General features: G+C 45.2%; 1 protein-coding gene across 1 annotated transcript in view; it reads right to left on the bottom strand.

Moving 5' to 3' along the window:
- Window positions 1-24,222: 24,222 nt before the first annotated feature.
- Window positions 24,223-25,683, bottom strand: part of LOC122933375 (multidrug and toxin extrusion protein 2-like) — a 305,472-nt gene continuing 304,011 nt past the window's right edge. The window contains exon 18 of the mRNA XM_044288336.1: window positions 24,223-24,478. Coding sequence (XP_044144271.1) covers window positions 24,252-24,478 — 227 coding nt within the window. The 3' untranslated portion in view covers window positions 24,223-24,251. The remainder of the gene's footprint in view (window positions 24,479-25,683) is intronic.

The raw sequence follows: 25,683 nt of genomic DNA, 5'->3' as shown, positions 1-25,683 counted from the left end.
ATGTAAAAAATGAAATTCTGAAATTGTATAGTACATGGCAAAATCTTTTTACCAAAGCTAGAACCAGCCCTGTACCTCACATGGATACAAAGATATCCCCATTCATTGCTCCAATTGCTCTGCTAGATTACCTTTAGCCTGGCAGCTCAGGGTGTGTGTCCTTTCTGCTCTAGCTATCAGAACATATGGCTGGTGGCAGCTGAATATTTAAACTGAACATGTGTGGCCATCTCATTGAGATGGACAAAAAAATAAGGAAAAAACAAACAGCAGATGGCGCTATACAGATACATTTTATTGAATAGCCCACTGGCTATACAAAAGTTTTAATTACATAGCATTACAAAAGTATTCAGATCCAGGTACAAGCAATTTTACTTTTGTCAGAAGTGCTTAGAGGGTTTGTCCATTCCAAATAGTGCCATCAAAATGCTGTTAAGTTGAAGAAAATGTAATACTGTAAGTAATGGCTTTTGAAATGTGGAGATGAAAATAAAAGAAAAAAATGTGTCCTTGATTACCAAAGTAGGCTACCTCCTTAAAGGCTATGTGCAGTACACAGCGAGCCCATCCCTAAAGGCTCTACTAGTTTCCATGGTAAGAATGCCGAGCAGTGGCACTCCAAGGTCAGGACGTGTATAAGCGACACAGAAAGCTTGTAAATTGGTAGGAAATGAAATGAGTAAGGTCCAGACTCTGATGCAAGTTGAGTTGATTTACTCGATACTAGCATAAACGGCTAGCAGCTTATACAAAATCACAGTAGCTCTTTACTCCAGCAGGTTTTAGGGTGCTCTGGCAGGTGAACTGGGTTCTTTCCTTTATTACCTCTGTGCTGAACTCTTTTCTGGTATCTTGTAAGGGCCTCTTTCATCTGGGCTACATGCCACTGATAGCAGGCTCAGCGCCAGATGGGCTTCTGACCACACTTTGATAGACTATTGCCTGCCGTGCTCCTTGTTGGGCTTCTAGGCCAGGGCTGCAATGCACTACTTCTCTAGTCTCCGGCTAAGACCAAAACTCAACAACTAACTCTGAACAGGCAAGACAACCCTCCCCTTGGAAGATCTGGGCGAGGCCACTTCTCCAAGGAGGGGGAGACACACTAGCTCCTCTGAGGGCTGAGCCTCTCTAATAAATAGCTTAACTCACATATCTTTGGCAGCAAGGTTACCCTTTAAGGTATTAAGAAACTGGTGCTGCTTGTAGCAATGGTATTGCTTACAGCAATGGTACTGCTTGTGACTCTACGTCATGGCGCCCCTGTGTAGCAACAGTACATGATCCCAAAGACACAGGACATGCTGGCTCTTTCCCCTCCCAAGTCTGTGGAGAGAAAACAGTTAAGGGCATATGCAAACACAGTACCTAGGCTTTCTAAACTAACACAGGGCAAAATGACCATTTTATACCTTTGAGTCCTCAGAAGCAGTCAGGGGCGGATTGGCCATAGATGTTACAGGGAAATTTTCTGGTGGGCCAATGCCCAGGGGGCCAGCCAGTGGTTGTTTTTGGGGATGTATTTAGTCCTGCTGGCAGTATTTTGTGATGGAATGTGGTGTTTGGCTCTGTTGGGTATAATGTGCCAGAATATGGTATTGCTGGCCCTGCTTCCATCAATTTGGACCCAACTACAAAACAGAGCCACTGTCACGGCAGACAGGATACAAGATACACAGGATATAAATAAACAAGTGTCTAGGCAAGAAGCTGGGAATAGAGGTCACCTCCTGACAAATCCCTACCAGCTCTCCCTAGACTTCTTTGCCCACGTTCAGACCCTGAAGGTGGGAATAACGTGTCCTCGTGCCTAGGCTGAAGATTCCCTAGAATCCCTAAGATGGTGAAAGGGGGAAAGAGGCAGCCTGCTCCCTCAGGACCTGGAGGGGGCAGGCGTCTCTCTAACAGCCTAGACAGACAACCACAAGAAAACAAAAACCAACTTATCTTTTACTGAGCAGGAACAGCAAATCCTTCCTTCCTCTGAGCCAGACAGAAGCTATAACCCGCACAGGACACTGGGAGTGGGCGTAATTTAAACTGAAACCAATGAACCAACCAGTGCACCTGAAGGGAGGCGGATATAGCTCAATTCCAAAACAAAAACAAAAAGGCTACACACGCGCTGCTAACCTGGCAGACCTCCACACATAAACTGAGCAGGGCATGACAGTACCCCCCCACCCTTCTACGGGTGACCTCCGGACACCCTGGCTCAACACTTTATCCGGGTGGGATCTGTGAAAAGCCCTCACCAGTCGGCTTGCACTAACATCCACAGCCAGAACCCACATCCTCTCCTTAGGGCCGTATCCCCTCTAGTGTACCAGATACTGAAGGGAACCCCGAAGAACTCTTGAGTCGAGAACCCTGGAGATCTCGAACTCTAAATTTCCATCAACCAGAACAGGGGGAGGAGGAAATGGCGAGTGGTTCTACCGGTTTCACATATTTCTTTAGTAAAGACTTGTGGAACACATCATGGATCCTCCAAGTCTGCGGAAGATCCAGACGAAACGCTACTGGATTGACCACCGCAGATATTTTGTAAGATCCAATAAATCTTGGACCCAGTTTCCACGATGGTACTCTCAGTTTAATATTTTTAGTAGATAACCACACCAGATCACTCACACACAGGTCCGGACCAGTGATACGTCTCTTGTCAGCCATTCGCTTATACCTCTCACCCATCTTCTCCAAATTCCCCTGGATCCTCCGCCAGATAGAAGACAAGGCAGAAGAAAATCTCTCCTCCTCTGGCATCCCAGAGGAACTAGTCCCAGAAAAGGTACCAAACTGAGGATGAAAACCGTATGCACCAAAAAATGGCGACTTACCCATGGACTCCTGCCTACGGTTATTCAAAGCAAACTCTGCTAGGGACAAGAATGAGGACCAGTCCTCCTGATTCTCAGGCACAAAGCACCTCAACTAGGTCTCCAGGTTTTGATTAGTATGCTCTGTCTGCCCATTCGACTGCGGATGAAAGCCAGAGAGAACAAAAGTTGAATGCCAAGCCGAGAGCAGAACGCCCTCCAAAACCTGGAGACAAACTGCGTGCCCCTATCAGAAACCACATCCGAGGGAATGCCATGCAATTTCTCGATATTATCAACAAAAATCCGAGCAAGAGTCTTGGCATTGGGCAGACTGGCTAACGATACAAATTGAGCCATTTTACTAAAACGGTCAACAACCACCAAAATTACAGTTTTCCCGGAGGAACTCGGCAGATCCGTAATAAAGTCCATAGACAAGTGTTCAAGGACGAGACGGAATAGACAAAGGAAGAAGTGAACCAGCACGTCGAGTATGAGCAACCTTTGACTGTGCACAGGTTTCACAAGCTGCTACGTAATCCTCAACACTCTTACGTAACCCGGGCCACCAGAACTTCTGGGACACAAGATCAAAAGTAGACTTACCACCAGGATGTCCAGCAAGGACAGTACCGTGATGTTTCTTGAATACCTTGTATCGCAGTCCATCAGGAACAAACAACCTCCCTGGGGGACAAGAACCAGGAGCCCCCTCCTGGGCTCCCAACACCACCATCTCCAATTCGGGATACAGAGCGGAGACCACCACCCCATCAGCCAAAATTGGGGCAGGATCCTCTGAATCACATCCCCCAGGAAAACTGCGAGACAACGCATCAGCCTTGACGTTTTTAACCCCCGGGCGAAAAGTAACCACAAAATTGAACCTGGTAAAGAACAGTGACCATCTGGCCTGTATAGAATTCAGACGCTTGGCAGATTGCAGGTAAGCCAAATTCTTATGATCTGTATATACTGTAACGGGATGAGACGCCCCCTCCTACCAGTGACGCCATTCCTCAAAGGCCAATTTGATGGCCAGCAATTCCCTATCTCATACATCATAATTCCTCTCCGCGACCAAGAGCTTCTTGGAAAAAAAAGCACACGGAACCCATTTGCCAGAGGATGAACCCTGCGACAGCACTGCTCCAACCCCCATCTCTGATGCATCAACCTCCACCACGAATGGCTGAGACACATCGGGCTGCACCAGAATGGGAGCAGACGCAAAACATTCCTTAATAGCTGAAAAGGCCTGCAATGCCTCATCCGACCAGACAGAGACATCGGTGCCCTTCTTAGTCATATCGGTCAGAGGTTTCACAATGGTAGAATAGTTCAAGATAAATTTTGTATAATAATTAGTAAACCATAAAAAACGCATCAAAGTTTTCTGATTCTCCGGTCGGTTTCATTCCAGAACTGCCCGGACCTTTTCAGGATCCATACGAAAACCAGAGTCAGAAAGCAGATATCCCAGAAACGGAAGCTCCTGCACAGAAAACACACATTTCTCCAATTTGGCATATAATTTATTCTCCCGAAGGATCGTCAAAACCTGTCTCACGTGATCCTGATGGGTCTTCAGATCAGGAGAGTAAATTAGAATGTCATCCAAGTAAACTACCACGAACCTACCCACAAAATGATGGAAAATGTCATTGACTAATCGCTGAAATACCGCTGGCACGTTAGTTAACCCAAAAGGCATAACCAGATTCTCGAAATGACCCTCGTGCATTTCCACTCATCCCCTTCCTTGATTCTGATCAGATTGTAGGCCCCTCTTAAATCCAACTTGGAGAACACCTTTGCTCCTACAATCATGACCAAAAAGATCGGAGATCAAAGGAAGGGGATACGGATCACTCATTACAAAGAATAAACTAACTGCCACTGGAGACTTAGATGGCCTAATATGACCTTTTGCCAAACTCTCGGCAATATATTTCCGCATGACCTCTCTTTCAGGTTGAGAAAGATTGTAAAGCCGAGACTTTGGCAACTTAGCTCCTGGGAGGTGTTCTGCCTCTCCAATCTAAGCATTGAAAGTGTGATCTCTGAAACTTACAGTTGTGCTGAGATAGCGGTAACCATCAATCTTAGTTGAATTGTCTGACAGTGACTCGATCCGAATGACACTGTGCAGATCATACACCGATGAACAAATGGATAGGTCAAAAAATCATGCTGTGAGCAGCTAACAGAGCAAGTAGCTGAGATGAGAGGTGAAGCCAGAATGAAGAAGAGGGGAGGAGACAAGAGAGAGAGCAGAAGCTAGGGGAAGAGAGAAGGGACACACATAATGAATAGGCGAACCATGCATGTGTAACATGATAGGAGGCAATTAACTGGACAATCATAGTCACGATGAGGGGGCAATTCCTGAGCATCCGCAAAATCTGAGAGATACTGAGGTAAAGCTGTAGTAGACACACCAGAGATAGATGTGCCAAGACAATTGTCCGAACAAAATTCACTCCAACCAATGATCTGTCTTGCTTGCCAATCTATAATTGGGTTATGTTTTGTCAACCACGGTAATCCTAAGACTATAGGAGTGGGCAAGTCCTTCATGACAAAACAAGACATGATCTCAACATGTGAATCACCCACCCTTAACAGGATGTGTCTGAGCTTGCCGAGCTCCAAAGCCGCCACCAAGTTACGGCCATTATCGGACACAACCATGCCTGGTTCTAGGTTGAGTGGCGAGAGCCACAGCTCAGTCTGGTCTCTTATCCCCTGCCACAGCTCTGCAGCGGTGTTCTGTTTGTCCCCTAAGCATATCAGCTTCAGCTGGGCCTATTGCCGCTTCCCCACTGCAGTGCTACACTGCTTTCAGCTACCGACTGATGACTGACTGGTGCTGCTTGTGGATAATTCGGAGGTGGAAATGGAGGAGGAGGCGGAGGAGGAGAAGTGGGGGTTGGAGCCACTAACATAGTTGCTGACGGAGACCCTGATCGACGTAGGGCCCACAATTCTTGGCATTGGTAGCACCTGTGCCATCCCAGGGTACGACTCGCTCCCGGCCTCCACAACGTTCACCCAGTGTGCCGTCAGGGAAACGTAGCGTCCCTGGCCGAATACACTTGTCCGTGTGTCCGTGGTTAAGTGGACCTTCCCAGTAACTGCGTTGGTCAGGGGACGTGTGATGTTACAGGACGCATGTTGGTGTAAGGCGGGCATGGCACACCTTAAAAAATAGTGGTGGCTGGGGACTGCAATAACGAGGGACGGCCGCCGACAATCAGGCTGCGGAAGGCCTCAGTGTCCACAAGCCTAAATGGCAACATTTCCAGGGCCAGTAATTTGGAAAGCTGCGCATTTAGTTCTATGGCTTGTGGGTCGGTGGCTGGGTATTTGCGCTTATGTTTAAATGTGGTAGCTGATGGTGCTTGCGAAGATCCAGGTGCAGGGCAGGAGGCATGCGGGCCTGCATCTTGGACAGGGGGTTGGCCAGCACGTAACACAGGGGAAGAGAAGGCAGTGGTGTGACCCGCAGACACAGATTGTGGACCGAGGCGTACGGCCCACCTATTACGGTGCTTTGATGCCATGTGGCAGATCCTTCTGGTGGTGGTGAGGTTGCTAGTGTTCATGCCCATGCTCATTTTTGTATGGCACAGGTTGCAAATTTAAATTCTTTTGTCGTCTGCACTTTCCTCAAAAAGCACCAGACTGCGGAACAACTACCCTTTGGCAAGGGAAATTATCGCAAGGGGGTGCTCCGTGGAACAGCTGCAGGCCTGTTTGGTGTGGCCCGCCTTCTCCTTTTTGCCACCCCACTCCCTCTTCCAGAGCTGTTGCGGTGCTACAGATCCCTCCCCCTCTGTACTGCTGTCCTCGCTTGGCTTTCCATCTTCCAGGTTGGGTCAAGTGACTTCATCGTCCACCACCTCCTCTTCCACTTCCTCACTCTGCTCATCCTCCTGACTTGTTGACCTAACCACAACGTCAGTGATTGACAACTGTGTCTCATCCTCTTCCTCAACCTCTTGAGACAGTAATTGCTGTTGAGTTATTGGCAACTGTGTCTCATCATCATCCACCTCATTAAACAGTAATTGCCGTTCCCCACTGTCATCTTCTTGTGACTGTGGACGCTCAAGAGTTTGGGAATCAGGGCACAAGATCTGTCCCTCTTCAAGCATGCTTAGCGAGAGGGCCAAATCAAGGAATGGTGAGGAAAAGAGGTCCTCGGAATATCCAAATGTGGGATCGCTTGTTTGGCCAGACTCTCCATGGTGGGAGGAAGGAGTATCAAGACTGGACTTGGTGGAAGACAGGGTGGTGCTTAACCGACTGCTGCAATCGAACCGACTACCTGGTCGCACTGGTCTGACTTCAAGAGTGGTGTCCTGCGCCGCCCTGCAAACTGGGACATGAAGCTAGGCATTGTGGATGACTCTTTTTCTTGTGCTCTGGCAGCAGGCACAGTTTTAACGCGCCCAGGGCCATGACCTCTGCGTGCACCATCAGCATCACGGCCACTTCCCCGTCCCTTACTGCTCGCCTTCTTCGTTTAAATGTGATAAATCCTTGAAAGTATGTCACACGTACAGTAGCGTAGGATATGGAAGTGTATGCGCAAAAAAAAAAAAAAGGTATTTGGGAAGTGGAAACGTCACACAGGAGATATCCCGCAGATAATGTCAATGCTGTCACCAGCGGCTAATAAAAAATTACAGGTAATGTCACAGGTATTTGGGATGAGGAAACTTTATACAGGAGAGGTACTACCGGTAATGTCACTATCCAAAGCGTCTACGTAAAAAGTACACTGTATGTCACAGATAAGTTCTAGGCACACACGTTACACTGGAGATGTGGCACTGGTAATGTCACTGTCCGCAGCGGTCACGTCTATTGAAAAAGTACACTGGATGTCACAGATATTTTTTGGATGCGCACACTTTACACAGGAGATGTGGTGCGGATCATTAAAATATCAGCGGACACCCTCTACGGAAAAAGTACACTGGATGTCACTGATATTTTAGGGATGCGCACACTTTACACAGGAGATGTGGTGCAGATAATTTCACTGTCTTAAAGGGACTTTTGGGTCTCTGAAAAGTTTTTCTTAAAAAAATCTTCCAATAACACTCCCTACACTCTGTCCCTTCCTATGCGCAGCTCTCCCTAAGATCGAGCAATTTAGCGCAGGTTGCGCTACAAACATATATTGCTGCTGTCACACGCAATAGTCCTTAAAGGGACTTTTGGGTCTCTGAAAAGTTTTTGTAATAATAATCTTCCAATAACACTCCTTACACTGTCTTTCCCTTCCTATGCTCAGCTCTTCCTGACTAATGCCCCCTGCACACGAATGTGTGCTTCCCGTTGCCGTATTGCGGACCGCATTTGTGGAGCCGCAATACACGGGTGCCGTTCTGTGGCCATTCCGCATTACAGAAGCGGACCCATTCACTTCAATGGGTCCGCAAATCCAGAGATGCGGAATGGTGCAGAACGGAATCACGGAACAGAACCCTACAGGAGCATTACAGAGTGCTTCCGTGGGTTTTCGTCCCGTACTTCCGTTCCACAAAAAGATAGAACATGTCCGATCTTTTTGCGGAACGGCCGGATCGCGGACCTATTAAAGTGAATGGATCCGCGATCCGCTGCGGCTGCCCCACGAACTGTGTTCGTGCATTGCGGCTTGCATTTTGCAGGCCGCAGCATGACCACGGGGTGCACACGTTCGTGTGCAGGAGGCCGAACACGTGTCATCGGCTGCTTTATAGCACCCGATGGCTAGTGTTGGGCGCGAAAATTCGAATAGCGAATATTCAGCACGAATATCGGCACTTCGAGAAATTGCTAATATTTAGAATATAGTGATATATATTCGTAATTTTTATTATTCGTAATTTTTTTTCCATCAGTAACCTCCCTTCTTGCTTGTGGGCCAATGAGAAGGCTGCAATGTCTTTGTCTGAACTTAGCAACATCCCTAGCAACCAATAGGAAAGTTTCCTACCCCTTACTATATAAGAACCTCCCCAGCAGCCCTTGTAGGCAGAACTGACAGACAGCAGTGTTATTGCTGTGCTGTCTGCTTTCCTGTGTCATTACATTAGATAGTTAGTTAGCTTATATATATAATACAGATAGTTAGTGGGAGATAGTCAGTCTAGGTTAGATAGTGATAGAGTATAGCTGATAGGTTCTGCTGTCCATACATACATGCTACATACATAGTGCTGTATGTATGCTACATAGATACATAGTGCTGTGATGTCACAAGTTTACAACAATACTTAGTGCACCAATCACTAATAGGTAGTCAGACCTTTAACCCCTTAAGGACCGAGGACGTACCGGTACGCCCTATTTCCCGAGTCCTTAAGGACCGAGGACGTACCGGTACGTCCTGACTTAAAATCTAAATTCCGGCGCCGCGGGGGTTAATCGGAACGGGTTTTCGGCTGAAATCATTCAGCCGGCATCCCGTAACAACGCAGGGGGGGGGGGTCATTTGACCCCCCCGTGTCGGCGATCGCAGCAAACCGCAGGTCAATTCAGACCTGCGGTTTGCTGCGCTTTTTGCAGTTTCTGATCCCCGCGGTCCCTGACCGCGGGGATCAGAAACTTCAGAGTGCCTAAAATCAAGATTTCACCTTCCCCCTGCACCCCTGCACGATTTGATGGCGGCGGGTGGTGCAGGGGGGGTGTCGCAGGCGGTGGGGGCGTTGCGGGAGGCGGGCGGTGCGGCAGGCGGGATCGCGATCCCCCGCCCGCCTCCCCTTGAATAATCGTTGGTTTCTAGTGGATATACCAGGGTGCCAGCACATTGCTGGCACCCTGGTATAAACGGCTGACATCGTTGATGCGATGTCAGCCGTTTAACCCTTTCCATACAGCGGTCCGTATGGACCGCTGTATGGAAAAGGTTAACAGTGCAGGGAGCTCCCTCCCTCTCCGATCGGGGGGCTGCTGTGCCTTTGCAGCCCCCCCGATGGAGAGAGAGAGAGCCCCCAGACAGCCCCCCCAGAGCCCCGTCCTTACCCTTAACCGTCTGCGCAGTTCTGACCATAACTGAGCAGACGGGGAAGGTTCCCATGGCAACAGGACGCCTGCTCAGGCGTCCTGCTGTCCATGGTGCTGAACATATCTATGCTGAAAGCATAGATCTGTTCAGTGTAAGTAAAGTAGTGTAAGTAAAATACAGTGCAGAACCCTATATAGGTTCTGTACTGTATTATACAGACATCAGACCCACTGGATCTTCAAGAACCAAGTGGGTCTGGGTCAAAAAAATAAAAAAAAAGTGAAAAAAGTTAAGATAAAAAAAAAAAACATTTATCAAAAATAAAAAAAATAAAATACACTACACATATTAGGTATCGCCGCGTCCGTAACGACCTGATCTATAAAACGGTCATGTTACTTTCCCCGCACGGTGAACGCCATAAAAATAAAAAAATAAAAACTATGAGAAAATTGAAATTTTGCCCACCTTACTTCCCAAAAAAGGTAATAAAAGTGATCAAAAAAGTCGCATGTACGCCAAAATAGTACCAATCAAACCGTCATCTCATCCCGCAAAAAATGAGACCCTACTCAAGATAATCGCCCAAAAACTGAAAAAACTATGGCTCTTAGACTATGGAATCACTAAAACATGATTTTTTTTTGTTTCAAAAATAAAATCATTGTGTAAAACTTACATAAATAAAAATAAAGTATACATATTAGGTATCGCCACGTCCGTATCGACCGGCTCTATAAAAATATCACATGACCTAACCCCTCAGATGACCACCGTAAAAAAAAAAAAAAAAAACGGTGTAAAAAAAGCTATTTTTTGCCATCTTACGTCACAAAAAGTGTAATAGCAAGCGATCAAAAAGTCATATGCACCCCAAAATAGTGCCAATCAAACCGTCATCTCATCCCGCAAAAAATGAGACCCTACTCAAGATAATCGCCCAAAAACTGAAAAAACTATGGCTCTTAGACTATGGAAACACTAAAACATGATTTTTTTTGTTTCAAAAATAAAATCATTGTGTAAAACTTACATAAATAAAAATAAAGTATACATATTAGGTATCGCCACGTCCGTATCGACCGGCTCTATAAAAATATCACATGACCTAACCCCTCAGATGACCACCGTAAAAAAAAAAAAAAAAAAACGGTGTAAAAAAAGCAATTTTTTGCCATCTTACGTCACAAAAAGTGTAATAGCAAGCGATCAAAAAGTCATATGCACCCCAAAATAGTGCCAATCAAACCGTCATCTCATCCCGCAAAAAATTAGACCCTACTCAAGATAATCGCCCAAAAACTGAAAAAACTATGGCTCTTAGACTATGGAGACACTAAACAATTTTTTGGTTTTAAAAAAAAGTTATTGTATAAAACTTACATAAATAAAAAAAATTGTATACATATTAGGTATCGCCGCGTCAGTGACAACCTGCTCTATAAAATTACCACATGATCTAACCTGTCAGATGAATGTTGTAAATAACAAAAAAAAAACACGTGCCAAAAAAGCTATTTCTTGTTACCTTGCCGCACAAAAAGTGTAATATAGAGCAATAAAAAATCATATGTACCCTAAACTAGTACCAACAATACTGCCACCCTATTCCGTACTTTCTAAAATGGGGTCACTTTTTTGGAGTTTCTACTCTAGGGGTGCATCAGGGGGGCTTCAAATGGGACATGGTGTAAATAAACCAGTCCAGCTAAATCTGCCTTCCAAAAACCGTATGGCATTCCTTTCCTTCTGCGCCCTGCCATGTGGCCATACAGCAGTTTACGGCCACATATGGGGTGTTTCTGTAAACTACCGAATCAGGGCCATAAATAATGAGTTTTGTTTGGCTGTTAACCCTTGCTTTGTAACTGGAAAAAAAAAAATTTAAATGGAAAATCTGCCAAAAAAGTGAAATTTTGAAATTGTATCTCTATTTTCCATTAAATCTTGTGCAACACCTAAAGGGTTAACGAAGTTTGTAAAATCAGTTTTGAATACCTTGAGGGGTGTAGTTTCTTAGATGGGGTCACTTTTATGGAGTTTCTACTCTAGGGGTGCATCAGGGGGCTTCAAATGGGACATGGTGTCCAAAAAACTGTCCAGTAAAATCTGCCTTCCAAAAACCATACGGCGCACCTTTCACTCTACGCCCCGCTGTGTGGCCGTACAGTAGTTTACGGCCACATATGGGGTGTTTCTGTAAACGGCAGAGTCAGGGCAATAAAGATACAGTCTTGTTTGGCTGTTAACCCTTGCTTTGTTAGTGGAAAAAATGGGTTAAAATGGAAAATTAGGCAAAAAAATTAAATTCTCAAATTTCATTCCCATCTGCCAATAACTCTTGTGCAACACCTAAAGGGTTAACGAAGTTTGTAAAATCAGTTTTGAATACCTTGAGGGGTGTAGTTTCTTAGATGGGGTCACTTTTATGGAGTTTCTACTCTAGGGGTGCATCAGGGGGCTTCAAATGGGACATGGTGTCCAAATAACTGTCCAGCAAAATCTGGCTTCCAAAAACCATACGGCGCACCTTTCACTCTACGCCCCGCTGTGTGGCCATATAGTAGTTTACAGACACATATGGGGTGTTTCTGTAAACAGCAGAGTCAGGGCAATAAATATACAGTCTTGTTTGGCTGTTAACCCTTGCTTTGTTAGTGGAAAAAATGGGTTAAAATGGAAAATTAGGCAAAAAAATGAAATTCTCAAATTTCATCCCCATTTGCCAATAACTGTTGTGCAACACCTAAAGGGTTAACAGAGTTTGTAAAATCAGTTTTGAATACCTTGAGGGGTGTAGTTTATAGAATGGGGTCATTTTTGGGCGGTTTCTATTATGTAAGCCTCGCAAAGTGACTTTAGAGCTGTAGTGGTCCCTAAAAATTGGGTTTTTGTAAATTTCTGAAAAATTTCAAGATTTGCTTCTAAACTTCTAAGCCTTGTAACATCCCCAAAAAATAAAATATCATTCCCAAAATAATTCAAACATGAAGTAGACATATGGGGAATGTTAAGTCATCACAATTTTTGGGGGTATTACTATGTATTACAGAAGTAGAGAAACTGAAACTTTGAAATTTGCTAATTTTTAAAATTTTTTGGTAAATTAGGTATTTTATTATGCAAAAAAATTAATTTTTTTGACTTTATTTTACCAGTGTCATGAAGTACAATATGTGATGAAAAAACAATCTCAGAATGGCCTGGATAAGTCAAAGTGTTTTAAAGTTATCAGCACTTAAAGTGACACTGGTCAGATTTGCAAAAAATGGCCTGGTCCTTAAGGTGAAAATGAGCCTGGTCCTTAAGGGGTTAAAAATGTGAAGTTACACGTATTGCGCCAAAATATTCGCATCATTTGTGCCGATTTCACAATCGCTAATATATTGGAGCACTCTTTCTGCATATAAAGCTATTGCAATGTTTTGCCGTGCCAACCATTTTCTCCAGTCTCACGAAACTTCTAGCAGCTTGAAAAATTTAGCTATAGGTACCCACGCCTGTATTTCGTGCGCATTACGCAAATATTACATTGACGATTTTTCACAATCAAGAGAATAATCTCGAATTCGCGAATATATGACGAATATTCTACCAAACATTCATGAAATATCGTGAATTTGAATATTGTCCCTGACGCTCATCACTAGCGATGACACATTCCAGCCAGCCAATCACTGTAATGCCAGTAGCCAACATAGTAACATAACATAGCATATAAGGCCAAAAAATATATTTGTCCATCGAGTTCAGCCTGTTATCCTGCAAGTTGATCCAGAGGAAGGCAAAAAATATATAAACTGTGAGGTAGAAGCCAATTTTCCCCACTAAGGGTCCATTCACACGTCCGTTGTTTCTTTCCTGATCTGTTCAGTTTTTTGCGGAACAGATCTGGACCAATTCATTTTCAATGGGTCCTGAAAAAAAACGGACAGCACAATGTCAGATTTTTTTTCAGGACCCATTGAAAATGAATGGGTACAGATCTGGTCCAGATCTGTTCAGCAAAAAACGGAACAGATCAGGAAAGAAACAACGGACGTGTGAATGGACCCTTAAGGGGGAAAAAATTCCTTCCCGACTCCAATCAGGCAATCAGAATAACTCCCTAGATCAACGACCCCTCTCTAGTAGCTATAGCCTGTAATATTATTACTCTCCAGAAATTCATCCAAGCCCCTCTTGAACTCTTTCATTGTACTCGCCATCACCACCTGCTCAGGCAGAGAGTTCCATAGTCTCTCTGCTCTTACAGTAAAGAATCCTCTTCTATGTTTTTGTACAAACCTTCTTTCCTCCAGACGCAGAGGGTGTCCCCTTGTCAGTTGTTTTGGTTCTGATCAATGGTCAGGTAGGTTGATACACTGCTCTAAATTAGATAGATAGATAGATACGTGCATGCACGGTGAGAGAAATAACACTGACACTCTAGATAAGGTCAAAGCATAACTCTAATTTATTAGGTGGGGGCTTCACATTATATATCCTCCATATTAGTGGGAGGAGTGGGCTCACATGATCGGTCTTTTAGCAAGAAGGAATGTACACAAGGAAATAAGTTTAAGGCATATGTATGATAGACTCAGAGGAATTCCTGACAGTTTCAAGTCTTTGCTGCAAATAGCTTCAATCATAGAATGTATACCGGGGGTTCCCTCTTGGACAGACTCCATTTTGTTAGTGACAAGCAAGTGTCCATTATATTCCATAACAGTCTCCCCTTGGATTCTTAATTGTAGAACTTTCCCTGCCTAGTGAACCCCTGGGAATACCATTCGCAATCCTCTTCACCCACAGTGGCGGCAACCTACCCCTTTTGGGTAGACTCCCGGTTAGTCAGACTTATGATAGTACCCTGGGATTCATCTTTCCCTATCTCGGTAAGACATCGTAATTGGTGGGGGAACTTGTGTTGAATTCTTTGGTTTCCATTTCTTCTTTACCATATAGCAGCATGATGGGCTGTTCAGTAGTTGAAATCACAATTTTTTTCACATATTTTTCGGACACAGGGTACAATGCAACATAACACTACTGACATTAATACTAGAATCAAGACTATCACCATACCTATCTAGGTGAGGAAGGATTTCCAATTTTTGAACCATCCAAAGTATTCATCCCATGGGTCTGTTATCCCTGAGTTGCGTTTTAATTCCTCTGAGAGGTTAGTAAGCTTGTTTATTGCTTCAGTTACCTTCCCTTTGTGGCCAGTGTTATCTGGGATGTAGGTGCAGCAAGTTTCCCCAATCATTTTACAAACTCCCCCAGTCTCAGCTAGGATCATATCTAGGGCCATCCTGTACTGAAAGGCCACAGCAGAAGTAGCCTCTAACTGTTCTGTAATTCCTTTTAGGGCATCACAGGTGTAGTTTACAAATCTTTGCTGATTATAATATATGTAGTTTATCCAGTCGACGTTCTTGTTCATTGTCACCATTGGGAGTATGGATTCAAATCTAGCTGCCACCTGATCTCTGGCCTTAAAGGGATTCTGTCATGACATTTTAGGCCTATAACCTAAACATATGGCCAGGTCCGTACTAATAACCTGAATCCGAAACTGTCCTTATTAAATCTGCCTGTGGCTCTATTAGCACATAAAACAGGTTTTTATAACCTGTCATTCACCTTCCTAAGGTGCCCAAGGGGACGTCGCTTCATACAGTGTGCCCGGCTGCACCCATCTCCGTCTGGTGCCCAGCGCCTCCTTCACCAGTTGAAATCACTGCCTTCCTCACCTCAGCGCCGCCTCTGCAATCGTCCGGTCCCTCAGGTTATGCCTAGTGCGCACGCGCGGGATGTCATGACAGAATCCCTTTAAACTCGTTGGGGACCCCCATTGGGACTCCTATTTCGTCTATATACACATGTGGGTCAAAGCTCCCCTGTGGGAAGGCCTCCCTTTTTGACCTCCCTAAATAGGTTTTTGGAGTATACCCTCTAACTGTGGGGTCATCTTCTAGTATGTGAAGGGGCATTATGGCTTTCGCTAGGGCGCATTCACCGGACCAATTGCCTTTTAACCTAGTTCTTATTTTTCCATCTCCACAGATCCAATAGATGTTCCCCAAAGATACCCTCTGATTTTGTGTTTCAGTGGACAGGTTGCTGTAGGATGAGCAGTACCCCTCTGTGAAGTTGCCCAAGAATCTCTGACTGCCAGGGTTGAAGTAACAGGTATAGTTACCGGGGTATATGGTTATGCCTTCACCTGTTTTTTTTTTTTTTACAACTAGGGGGTATTTTCTCTTCCACTTTTCACAGGCAGAGTCATTCAAGCTAGTGTTGGTGTATAGGCTGAGGAAGCAGCTTTGAGTCTCAGGAAGCAGATGCAAGGGCACTGTGCCTAGGTGTGGGCGTGCCCCCCCTTCCCCCGCATTTGTAACAGTTCGTCTTAGTGTGTGTGTCAGCATTGTATTTCATCCATTCTAACCACAGGTTGGTGTCATAAAATCCTGTCTCGGCGGCCATAGTATCTTCAAAGGTGGGGTCTGCTATGGCTGTCATCTGCCTAAGGGAGGTAGTGTAGGGTTTGGACGGACCCTTCTCTATCTTTGTGAGATTATGTAGGTCTTTCAGGTGGAACATACCCATGTCCCCAGCAGTTACCCCCATCCAGGTGCCTATAAGGTATGTCCCTGCGTCATTGGGGCTGGGGTTTTCTATTGTGAGGGTAAGTGGCATGTTGGAGCCTGTCTGTCCACTTGGGTGGCATCTTCCACTCTTACACAGTGTCATGCGGGTAAGCAGGGATTTACCCATTTTGTCCTTTTTGTCTCGGGCACTCTGAGGTCTGTATCCCCATGGGTCACCCGTGTTCCACCCAGCTGCTCCCCACGAGTTACATTGTTCCCCATACTGGTTATCAGTGAAACAGATGTATGTGGATCTATGGCTGCCCGTTTGGTACATGCTACATTGCCATGCTGGCATTGGGCACAATACTAGACTGCAGTAATCGAATTTGAAGATAGCCACGTACTGGAGGAATTAAACCAGAAAATGGTCACTATGTAGCCATCCTTCTCTTTTTATTGGGTGATGGCCACTTGTATATGTGACCGTGTAGGTGTAGACAAAAAGTAGAGCGATAACTGTTGCAACAGGCATCAGGCAGATTCAGCGGTGGTTCCCTCGATATCTGGAGCTGGCACTCGTATTCTTTTGCAATGTGATGCGTGGATCCAGTTAGGTCTCCCCTTGAGAAGTTGGGGTGGTCAGCAGCACCTGGTAAGGTCCTTTGTATCGTGGTTCGAGGGTGCTTCTGATATGCTTTTTGACCACCACCCACTCTCCAGGTTTCAGAGTGTGGCTTGCTTCTAGGGAGTTAGGATCTGGAATGGAAGAGAAAACTTCTGCATGTATGTTAGACAATTGTTTACTCAAAGCTATCACATATTTGGCAACAGATTCATAATGCATTTGCAACTGTTGCGGGAAATACTGTCCCATTCTTGGCCCTGTCCCAAATAGGATCTCGTATGGTGTCAGTTTGTGTGGAGACATTGGTGTGTGCCTAACTGAAAAGAGTGCTATAGGCAAGCACTGAACCCAATTAAGCCCTGTCTCCATGGTCATCTTCAACATTTTTTACTTTAACACCCCGTTTAATCTTTCAACTTTGCCACTGCTTTGGGGCCTGTAGGGGGTGTGATACGCCAGGTGTGACCCTACCATTTCCCAGACTTCTTGGGTTAATCTGGCAGTGAATGCTGGGCCATGATCACTCTCAATGACCTCAGGTACTCCGAACCTACAGACAAGCTCCTGAATCAGTTTTTTAGCAGCAGTAGTTGCTGTCTGATTTCGGACGGGGTAGGCTTCTAGTCTATCACTACCAGCACATATTGAAACCCTTGGCACATTGGCATCTGGATGTGGTCGATTTGTATCCTCTGAAAGGGATATAAGGCCTTTGGGAGACATTTCCGGGGCGTGGGCTCGGTTCTACCTGGATTACACTCTGCGCAGATGAGGCACACTTGAGAATGTCTCACCAGAACGGGGGTGATCCCTTGGGCCACCAATATTTTATCAATTAGCTCTTTCATGATGGTTTTGGATTGGTGGGTGGGTCCGTGAGTTATTGCGGCTATTAGGGGATAGAGAGTTCTGGGTAGGCATACTGTCTTTCCCTGTGTCCAGAGTCCGGATTCTTCTTAGAGTGCTGACTCTTTCAACCAGGTTTCCTTTTCCCTGGGAGTGGCCTGTTTCTGCATTTGTTTCAGTAGGCCCCATGCGACTTCCTCTTGCTCCAGATCTTCTTGTACTGACAGGATCTGTTCTGTCTGGGCTCCTTCCTCTTCCATTGCTGCTCTCTTCGCTGTTTGATCAGCTAGTGCATTTCCTCTGGCCTCAGGAGTGTCAGTTCGTGTATGGGCCTTTACCTTGATCACTGCCACTTGAGTGGACAGGAGTACTGCTGCCATTAGGGCCGCTACTGCTGAGGCTTTCTTCCGCTACATCAAGTGTCACTCAAGGGGCGGGACCAGCGGGAGGGGTGTGAACCGCCATGTAGGTGTTATCCCCTCCCAACACTGGCTTGCCGGTGTCCTATTGGTTGTTGGGTGGGGGAGGTGGCATGCTTTCCTGCTGCTGCTGTTGCTGCCGCCATTGCTGAGGCATTTTTGATTGGGGTTCCTGGGGCTGTGGTGTAATCCTGTGCCTTCCATATTAGTCCAAAGTCATGAACCACGCCAAAGGCATATCTGGAATACATGTAGATATTAGCGGTGGAATATTTTGCCATAAGGCAGGCTTCAGTGAGGGTAATGAGTTCAGCCTCCTGTGCTAATTGGTCTGTGCGCAATTGTCTTGCACATAGCACTTCATGCTCACTAGTGACTGCCATGCCTGTATGGAATTTCCCTTTGTCATCGGCGTACCTTGAGCCGTCCACAAAGAGAATCCAATGAGGGTTTGTCAGAGGAGTGTCTTGGACCGATGGTGGTGTCCCTACTTCACCTTCCATCATTGTGATGCAATCATGATCATGTTCCTGGTAAAGAGTCAGTTGAGGTCCATAGTTCTTCTTCCTGAAGATCTTCTTCAGCATGCAGATCAATAAAATCTTCAGAAGCATCTCCTGAATCTCTAGTATACTCCCCCCTTGGAAGAGGAAGGAGTGTAGCAGGGTTAAGGATGTGACATTTCTGAATGGTGACATTATCTGTCAGGAGCAGACTACACTGCAGCCGGAGGTGGCGTTGTACAGTGAGGTGTTTAGGTTATGTCTGCTGGAGGATGGCAGAGATGTCATGCAGAGCCAAAATAGTGAGGGGGTGCCCAAGCACAACATCAGATGTGGTGTCCAGAAGAGAGCTGGCAGCATGGACAGCTCTGACACATGAAGGGGCAGCTCTGGCTACAGGGTCAAGGCGCTTAGAGTAGTAGCCCAGCGGTATGTTGTGTCCACCATTAGTTTGGGTAAGAACTACCTATTGTAGTAGTTCGACCTCCGGGTTGTCTGCCTGCCATGGTTGGAGCACGGAGGACATAGCTTTGCTAAACCATGAGGGGCTATTCTGTGCTCCCTGAGGCATTACAGTCTAAGTGTATTGCTTGCCTGCATGTGTTAATGCGACAATCTTCTTTTAATTCTCTCTTTGGCCTTGGAGACGGTGTTCTCACTTATCACACATGCCAATGTCAGGACATCACTCCCCCCTTCCAGCTATAGCCCCCTGTCTCTCACTCTATATTCACTGATCAACAGAGACACGCACGGTGCAGGGCACACAGGCACACAATGCTTTTTGAGTTTCTTCAGAATGAGAGCTGAGTGTTCTCCAGTTTTGTTCTTTACTATACTTTGTAGATCTGACCAGGTAAACCCATGTCTTGTATATTTGATCTAATTTACGGTAAAACGTCATGGGGTGGGTCTCGGGGTCCGTCAACTGACTGACAATTGAATACAGCTGATTTGGTGTGAATGACACATATCAAGCTGGCCCCCTGGATATTGCTTTGGATAAAATGGTCTTATTTGCATATCTCAAAAATTCAGACTATTCCGCTGCCACATTCTTCATCTGTTCTTTTATCTCATGTTACTCATACTGTATCCGCCGCTCCTAGAGCGCCCCACTCAGGAACTCGTGGGAACTGCAAAATAGCTTAAAACTGTATTATCATACTGCATGACATTTTGTACTACAACACCTGTTGTATCCCTGTTCATAGGCTGGTCTGGTGTAATTTATACATCCCACCACTAGATGGGGATGGTATTTAGGACATATAAATACTTAGATCAGGCCTAGTTGGGGGGGGGGGGGGGGGGCCCCAAATTCAAATACAAACAGATGAGAATGCAGACTGAAGACTTCACACCACAGATTAGTGAGTGGAGCCAACTTCGCTATGTGGTAGTACCAACGTGTGAGGCGCAGAAGAGCGTTTTCCTTCTGTGGCCGGACTATATACTTGCATCCCTGACCAGTAGGAGAGAGTTCACCTCCCTGGAACAGACCCAAGCATCAGAAAGATTCATTGGTGATAACAGCCGTTATTTAGGGCCACAGACACCTTTGCGCATGGTGGAGGACTTTATAGCTTCTGGCCGCCACACCATAATTCTGGGAAACAGATTAGCTACCTGTCCCAATATTCAGCTTGGAGGGAAAAGACAAGGTATAGGACTGAGCATACCAACTAAAGTAAGGTACTCCATAACCACAGCCTGAATCAGGGCCTAAGAAAGCCTATAAACAGTGGATTTGCAGATTAGCTCTAATACCAACAAGAGACTGCATTCTGTAATGCTGCAGCCAAATTCAGTTCAAGTAAAAGTTGTGAGTTGTACCTTACCATTGTCTACCTTATCATTCTTACAATTGGTTGTACCACCATTAACGGTACTGGCGTCACGACAAATACCATCAAGCACCCTAAGCACCCCTGACATCAAGGGCACCTCAACCACCATCTTGGCTGATGCTTCCCTACCACAGAGTGTGCCCCGGAGGATTTCGTGCTGTCCACCTCAACACTGTGCTGCCAGCCCAGGAAGCCTTTCTGCTAACCGTGAGTAAACTGATGAACTGTGTTGTTATTTGGCCCCTCATCGGTCCACCGTGCACCTCACGTGTTGCCCCTGCGGTACTGGCTGGCTGCACTCCTCCTCGGTCAAGTTTGACCGCCATTTTGGAGTGCTAATATCTGCAGGAGAGGGGAAAATTGTATGCACGGGGCTGGTTCTGGTGGGTTCTCATCCCAATCATCCTCCTCCTTCTTCCCGACCATCACTTGAACAATCTGCTGTGGCAGACTGAATGTGCCATCAGGATTTATCATGGGATAGAGTGCTTGAACTTGTGGGCTTACAGGCAGGACGGAGGGATCTGGGTTACTGGGGGGTTAACAGTCCAGCCGTTGGCGTCGGCTGGGAATATGACGGTGTCTCATGCAGAGCTGTGGGTAGGAGCTGCCAGGGAACTACAGGAATGTGGCTATGTGGGTGTGAAGAACCACATACGAGGCACGTAACGCTGGAGGGAGGATTCTGTTGCCCACATACAGCACAGGTCCACCCCCCTTCTTCTTGATGACACCACAATTATATTTCTGTTCTCCCCCTGTCCGTTCAAATTCTTTGCTGCAGTCAAGCCACACCTCCACTGCACTTACTATCTTTTCATTAGCAAGTTTGCCTTCTTTTTCATTTAACAATGCTCTCCATGTATCAGCACAAAGAGTGCCACCTTTACACATCTCATAATGTTTCTCCAACCTGGGTAAACACTTGATGAAGTGTTTCTCTCTTGTCCGCCACATACTGCTCTGGTGAGCAGCATCTCTTTGGGACACTTTCAACATTTCCCATAATGTAATATCTCCTGGAGCTGTCTAGTCCGTAACCTGTGCTTGCACCCGGTGTTCCTGAACTACCTGAGTTCGTCTTTGAGTCAGACACGTAGTACACCTTTGGACCGGTTCTGACTGCCTCATGCTCTTCTACTATCCGGACAGACACCTCTGGCTGTACCGCGATGTAGGCTAATGAGGTAGGCTTCCTTGTAGCTCGGTAGTTTATACACAGGTGCTCAAAGTCATAACGACTCAGAACAACACAACACATAAAACACAGTGTATCAAAATCTCATCAATTACTGTGGGGTTCTTACTTACGTGCCCTCAAAGCGCCCCCAACTGCTTCCGCACCCCTTCCTCAGACAGATGACAAGAGGCTACACCAGAGGACACAGTATAGGCAAGATTACTCTGTTTTCTTAGCTCATATCACGGGTAGCGATCCCGGTGTCTGTTGGTGCGCCCCTCCTACGTCTGATATCTGGGGGTACGGGAACAGGGGGATCCAACCTTTGAGCCCCACGTCGGAGGCCAAAATGTTCTGGTTCTGATCAATGGTCAAGTAGGTTGATACACTGCTCCAAATTAGATAGATACGTGCATGCACGGCGAGAGAAATAACACTGACACTCTAGATAAGGTCAAAGCATAACTCTTATTTATTAGGTGGGGGCTTCACGTTATATATCCTTCATATTAGTGGGAGGAGTGGGCTCACATGATCGGTCTTTTAGCAAGAAGGAATGTAAACAGGAAATAAGTTCAAGGCATATGTATGATAGTTTCAAGTATTTGCTGCAAATAGTTTCAATCATAGAATGCATACTGGGGGTTGTCACTCGGACAGACACCATTTTGTTAGTGACAAGCAAGTCTCCATTATATTCCATAACAGTCACAGTCCTGGGGATAAATAGATGATGGGGGAGATCTCTGTACTGTCCTCTGATATTTTTATACATAGTAATTAGATCGCGCTCAAGCACATGCGGTTCTGGGCAGAGTACCACCATGTGCCGAGAATCGAGTTGCTCGAGCCAAACATGTGTACGGCTAAGCATGCTCGATCATCACTAACTGCAACCTCTTCATACAAAAAAACCTAAACTAAAATGGAGGGAGGGGCCCAAGCTGGGTAGACAGCCCTGGACCTATCATGCACTTAATCCGCCCCTGGTATGCATGTCCGATGAAGGCCAAAAAATACACTGCTACTGCCAGTGGTACTGTATTAGGCTGGGTTCACATCACGTTTTATGTTTCAATTTGACTTATACGTTATAGAGTAGGAAGAGCTGAACAGGTTGATTATTGCCAACAAAACCACAGTATATACCATTCAGTAAAACCTGTAATTTATACATTTGTCTCTGCTCTTTCTGAGCTCAGTAGCCAAGTGGGTGGTCTAAATAATCAGTGACTGACAGACCTATGGTCAGACCTGTAGTCGAGATGAGAATTGCAGATGTAATATAGGCGAAGCTATGTATAATGCTCATGTGAAATTGGTCTATAACTGGGAAACCAATGTGAGAAACGCATTACAAAAATGTATATTTTGTTTGAATGCAATTTATTCAACCTTTCTATAAATGTAAGTTTGATATAATCCAGCAAAGCAGTTCATTCTCATTATTATAAACAGTCCATATTATTTCACATTTAATGTAACATTGTACTGTATTTTATGAAATTAAAATTCAACTGAGTTAGATAGCTTCATTTTTTTATTTACTTAATTTTCGAAAATGTCAAATTCTGTCACTTTTTTATTATTTTGTTCATTAAGAAAAAAAAAAATGCCTGATGACTGGAAACCTGATCACTTGTTTTGCCCTGCTTTGTTTCTCTAGCTAGATCCATAATGATGAGAGGTTGTTGGTACAATGAGGTTTTTCCATTTTCACCATTTCATCAAAAACTTTGTAGAGTACAAGTTAGGGATTGAAATCTTAAAGGGAACCTGTCTGTCCCGTTATGGTGCCTTCTTTGAAAAAGTAGTGACAGACATGCTGATTTAAGGGTCTGTTGCTTATGTATATATGCACAGTAGTTTTGGAGAACGCACATCTTAATCCTCACAGCACACAGTCGGATGATGTATTCATGATACACAGATTTCCATCTCCCACCGGCTGCTTTGACAACTTTATTTCTATGAAGAGGAATATAGAGAAATCTGTCAATCAGTGGTGGGAGATTGAGGGTCTGCATCTCATTCATACATCAGGCTCTTCCTTCACAGCGCTGGCTATGCACTGCAAGGGCCGTGATGTAAGTTCTTCAAAACTTTATCGAGACATAAGTTAAACACTGATGAAATTAGTGTTGGGGGATCAGTGAAGGGTGTATGCTATTTTTTAACCATTTTGTGGCCATCAAAGATCTTTTTTTATACTGGGATATTCTTTAAGCTGGGGTACCCAGCAGCATAACAGCGGTGACAGGTTCCCTTTAAGTCAGGCATGTCCAAACTGCGGCCCTCCAGCTGTTGCAAAACTACAACTCCCAGCATGCCCTAATAGCTGTAAGCTATCCAGGCATGCTGGGAGTTGTAGTTTTGCAACAGCTGGAGGGCCGCAGTTTGGACATGCCTGCTTTAAGTATTACCTATGTGATGCAAATACATTTATTACAATCCCAATCAGCAATATGGCTACACATATAAAGACTGCAAGCCCGCGTCTGATGATCAGCTGTTTCACTGTCAGTATTTCTCCTACGACATTGCTTGCATCTAGCGGTAAATTATCTTCCGATTCCTTTTCTGCAGAAGCAATGTTACACAAGACGATTGCACCTCTATTTTCAGTATCTGCATCCTTCAACTCCCCTGTACAATAGTAAAGAAATAACTTTCATTAGTTCAAAAAATAAATGTCCTGAGGTAAATTGACACATGGTGGAGAGCTGAAGAACTCTTATTCCCTGATCTGAGAGATGTTATATTCCCAATCTACAGTGCTGAGTGCACTAAACATTACAGTGTCAGATATCTGTCTTTCATATTTCATCCAGGAATAATGTGATTAAAGGGAGTTTAAGATATTTAGTGACCAAGTAATTTGTTCCTTTTTTTGCATGGCGATATTTACGTGTCCAAGACACCAGCATCTCTGATTTATTTTATTATATTTTAAATTATTTCTGTATAATTTTATTAGTGTAATAAAAAAGGAATGAGGGTCTATCACTGAGGGCAGTGTTTGGCTGCAGTGATCACTCATGAGCCATTTTCATTCACTTGAATAGGTCCGCAATCCGCAACATACGGCAAAAGATAAGACATGTCCTATCTTTTGCAGGGCGGAAGCATGGGCCCGAAAGCTTATGGAAGCTCTTCAGAGAGTTTCCGTAGGCTTCTGATCCATGTCTCTGCTCATCAAAAGATAGGACATGTCCTATCTTTTGCGTATGTTACAGATCGCGGACCCATTTAAGTCAATTGGTCCGCATCCGCAGTATGGCGTTCACACTGGTGCCCGTGTATTGTGGACTGAAATACGGGCAAAACACCCATACTTTTGTGTGAACTTGTTCGCGCAGCCCGGCTTCTCTTCTGTCTTCATGTTTGCTGTGCACAGGAAAAGGACCTGTGGTGACGTCACTACGCTCATCACATGGTCCGTCACATGATCCATCACCATGGTAAAAGATCATGTAATAGACCATGTGATGAGCGCAGTGACGTCACCACAGGTCCTTTTCCTTTGCACAGCAAAGATGAAGACAGAAGAGAAGCCGGGCTGCGCGAACAAGTCCACACGTTTATTTTTCATCATAAATAACATGATAACTTTATTCTTTGGTTCAGTACAACTACAGCGATACCAAATAGATTTTTTTATGTTTTACTACTTTGCACAATAAAAAAGAAAATGTCTTCCTATCCGCTTGCCGCCACTGTAACGCCGATAGGCGTCCGGGCAGCAGCGCTCTCAGGTCTCAGCGACGCCTATTGGCGCCATCTATATTAGACGCTGTTTTGTTAACAGCGTCTGATATACCTGCTACCTGGTCCTCTGGTGGTCCCTTTTT

The sequence above is a fragment of the Bufo gargarizans genome, chromosome 3, assembly GCF_014858855.1.
Source record: "Bufo gargarizans isolate SCDJY-AF-19 chromosome 3, ASM1485885v1, whole genome shotgun sequence".
Lineage (NCBI taxonomy): Eukaryota > Metazoa > Chordata > Amphibia > Anura > Bufonidae > Bufo > Bufo gargarizans.
The sequence above is the reverse complement of the archived record's forward strand: the minus strand, read 5'-3'. Positions and strand labels throughout refer to the sequence as shown.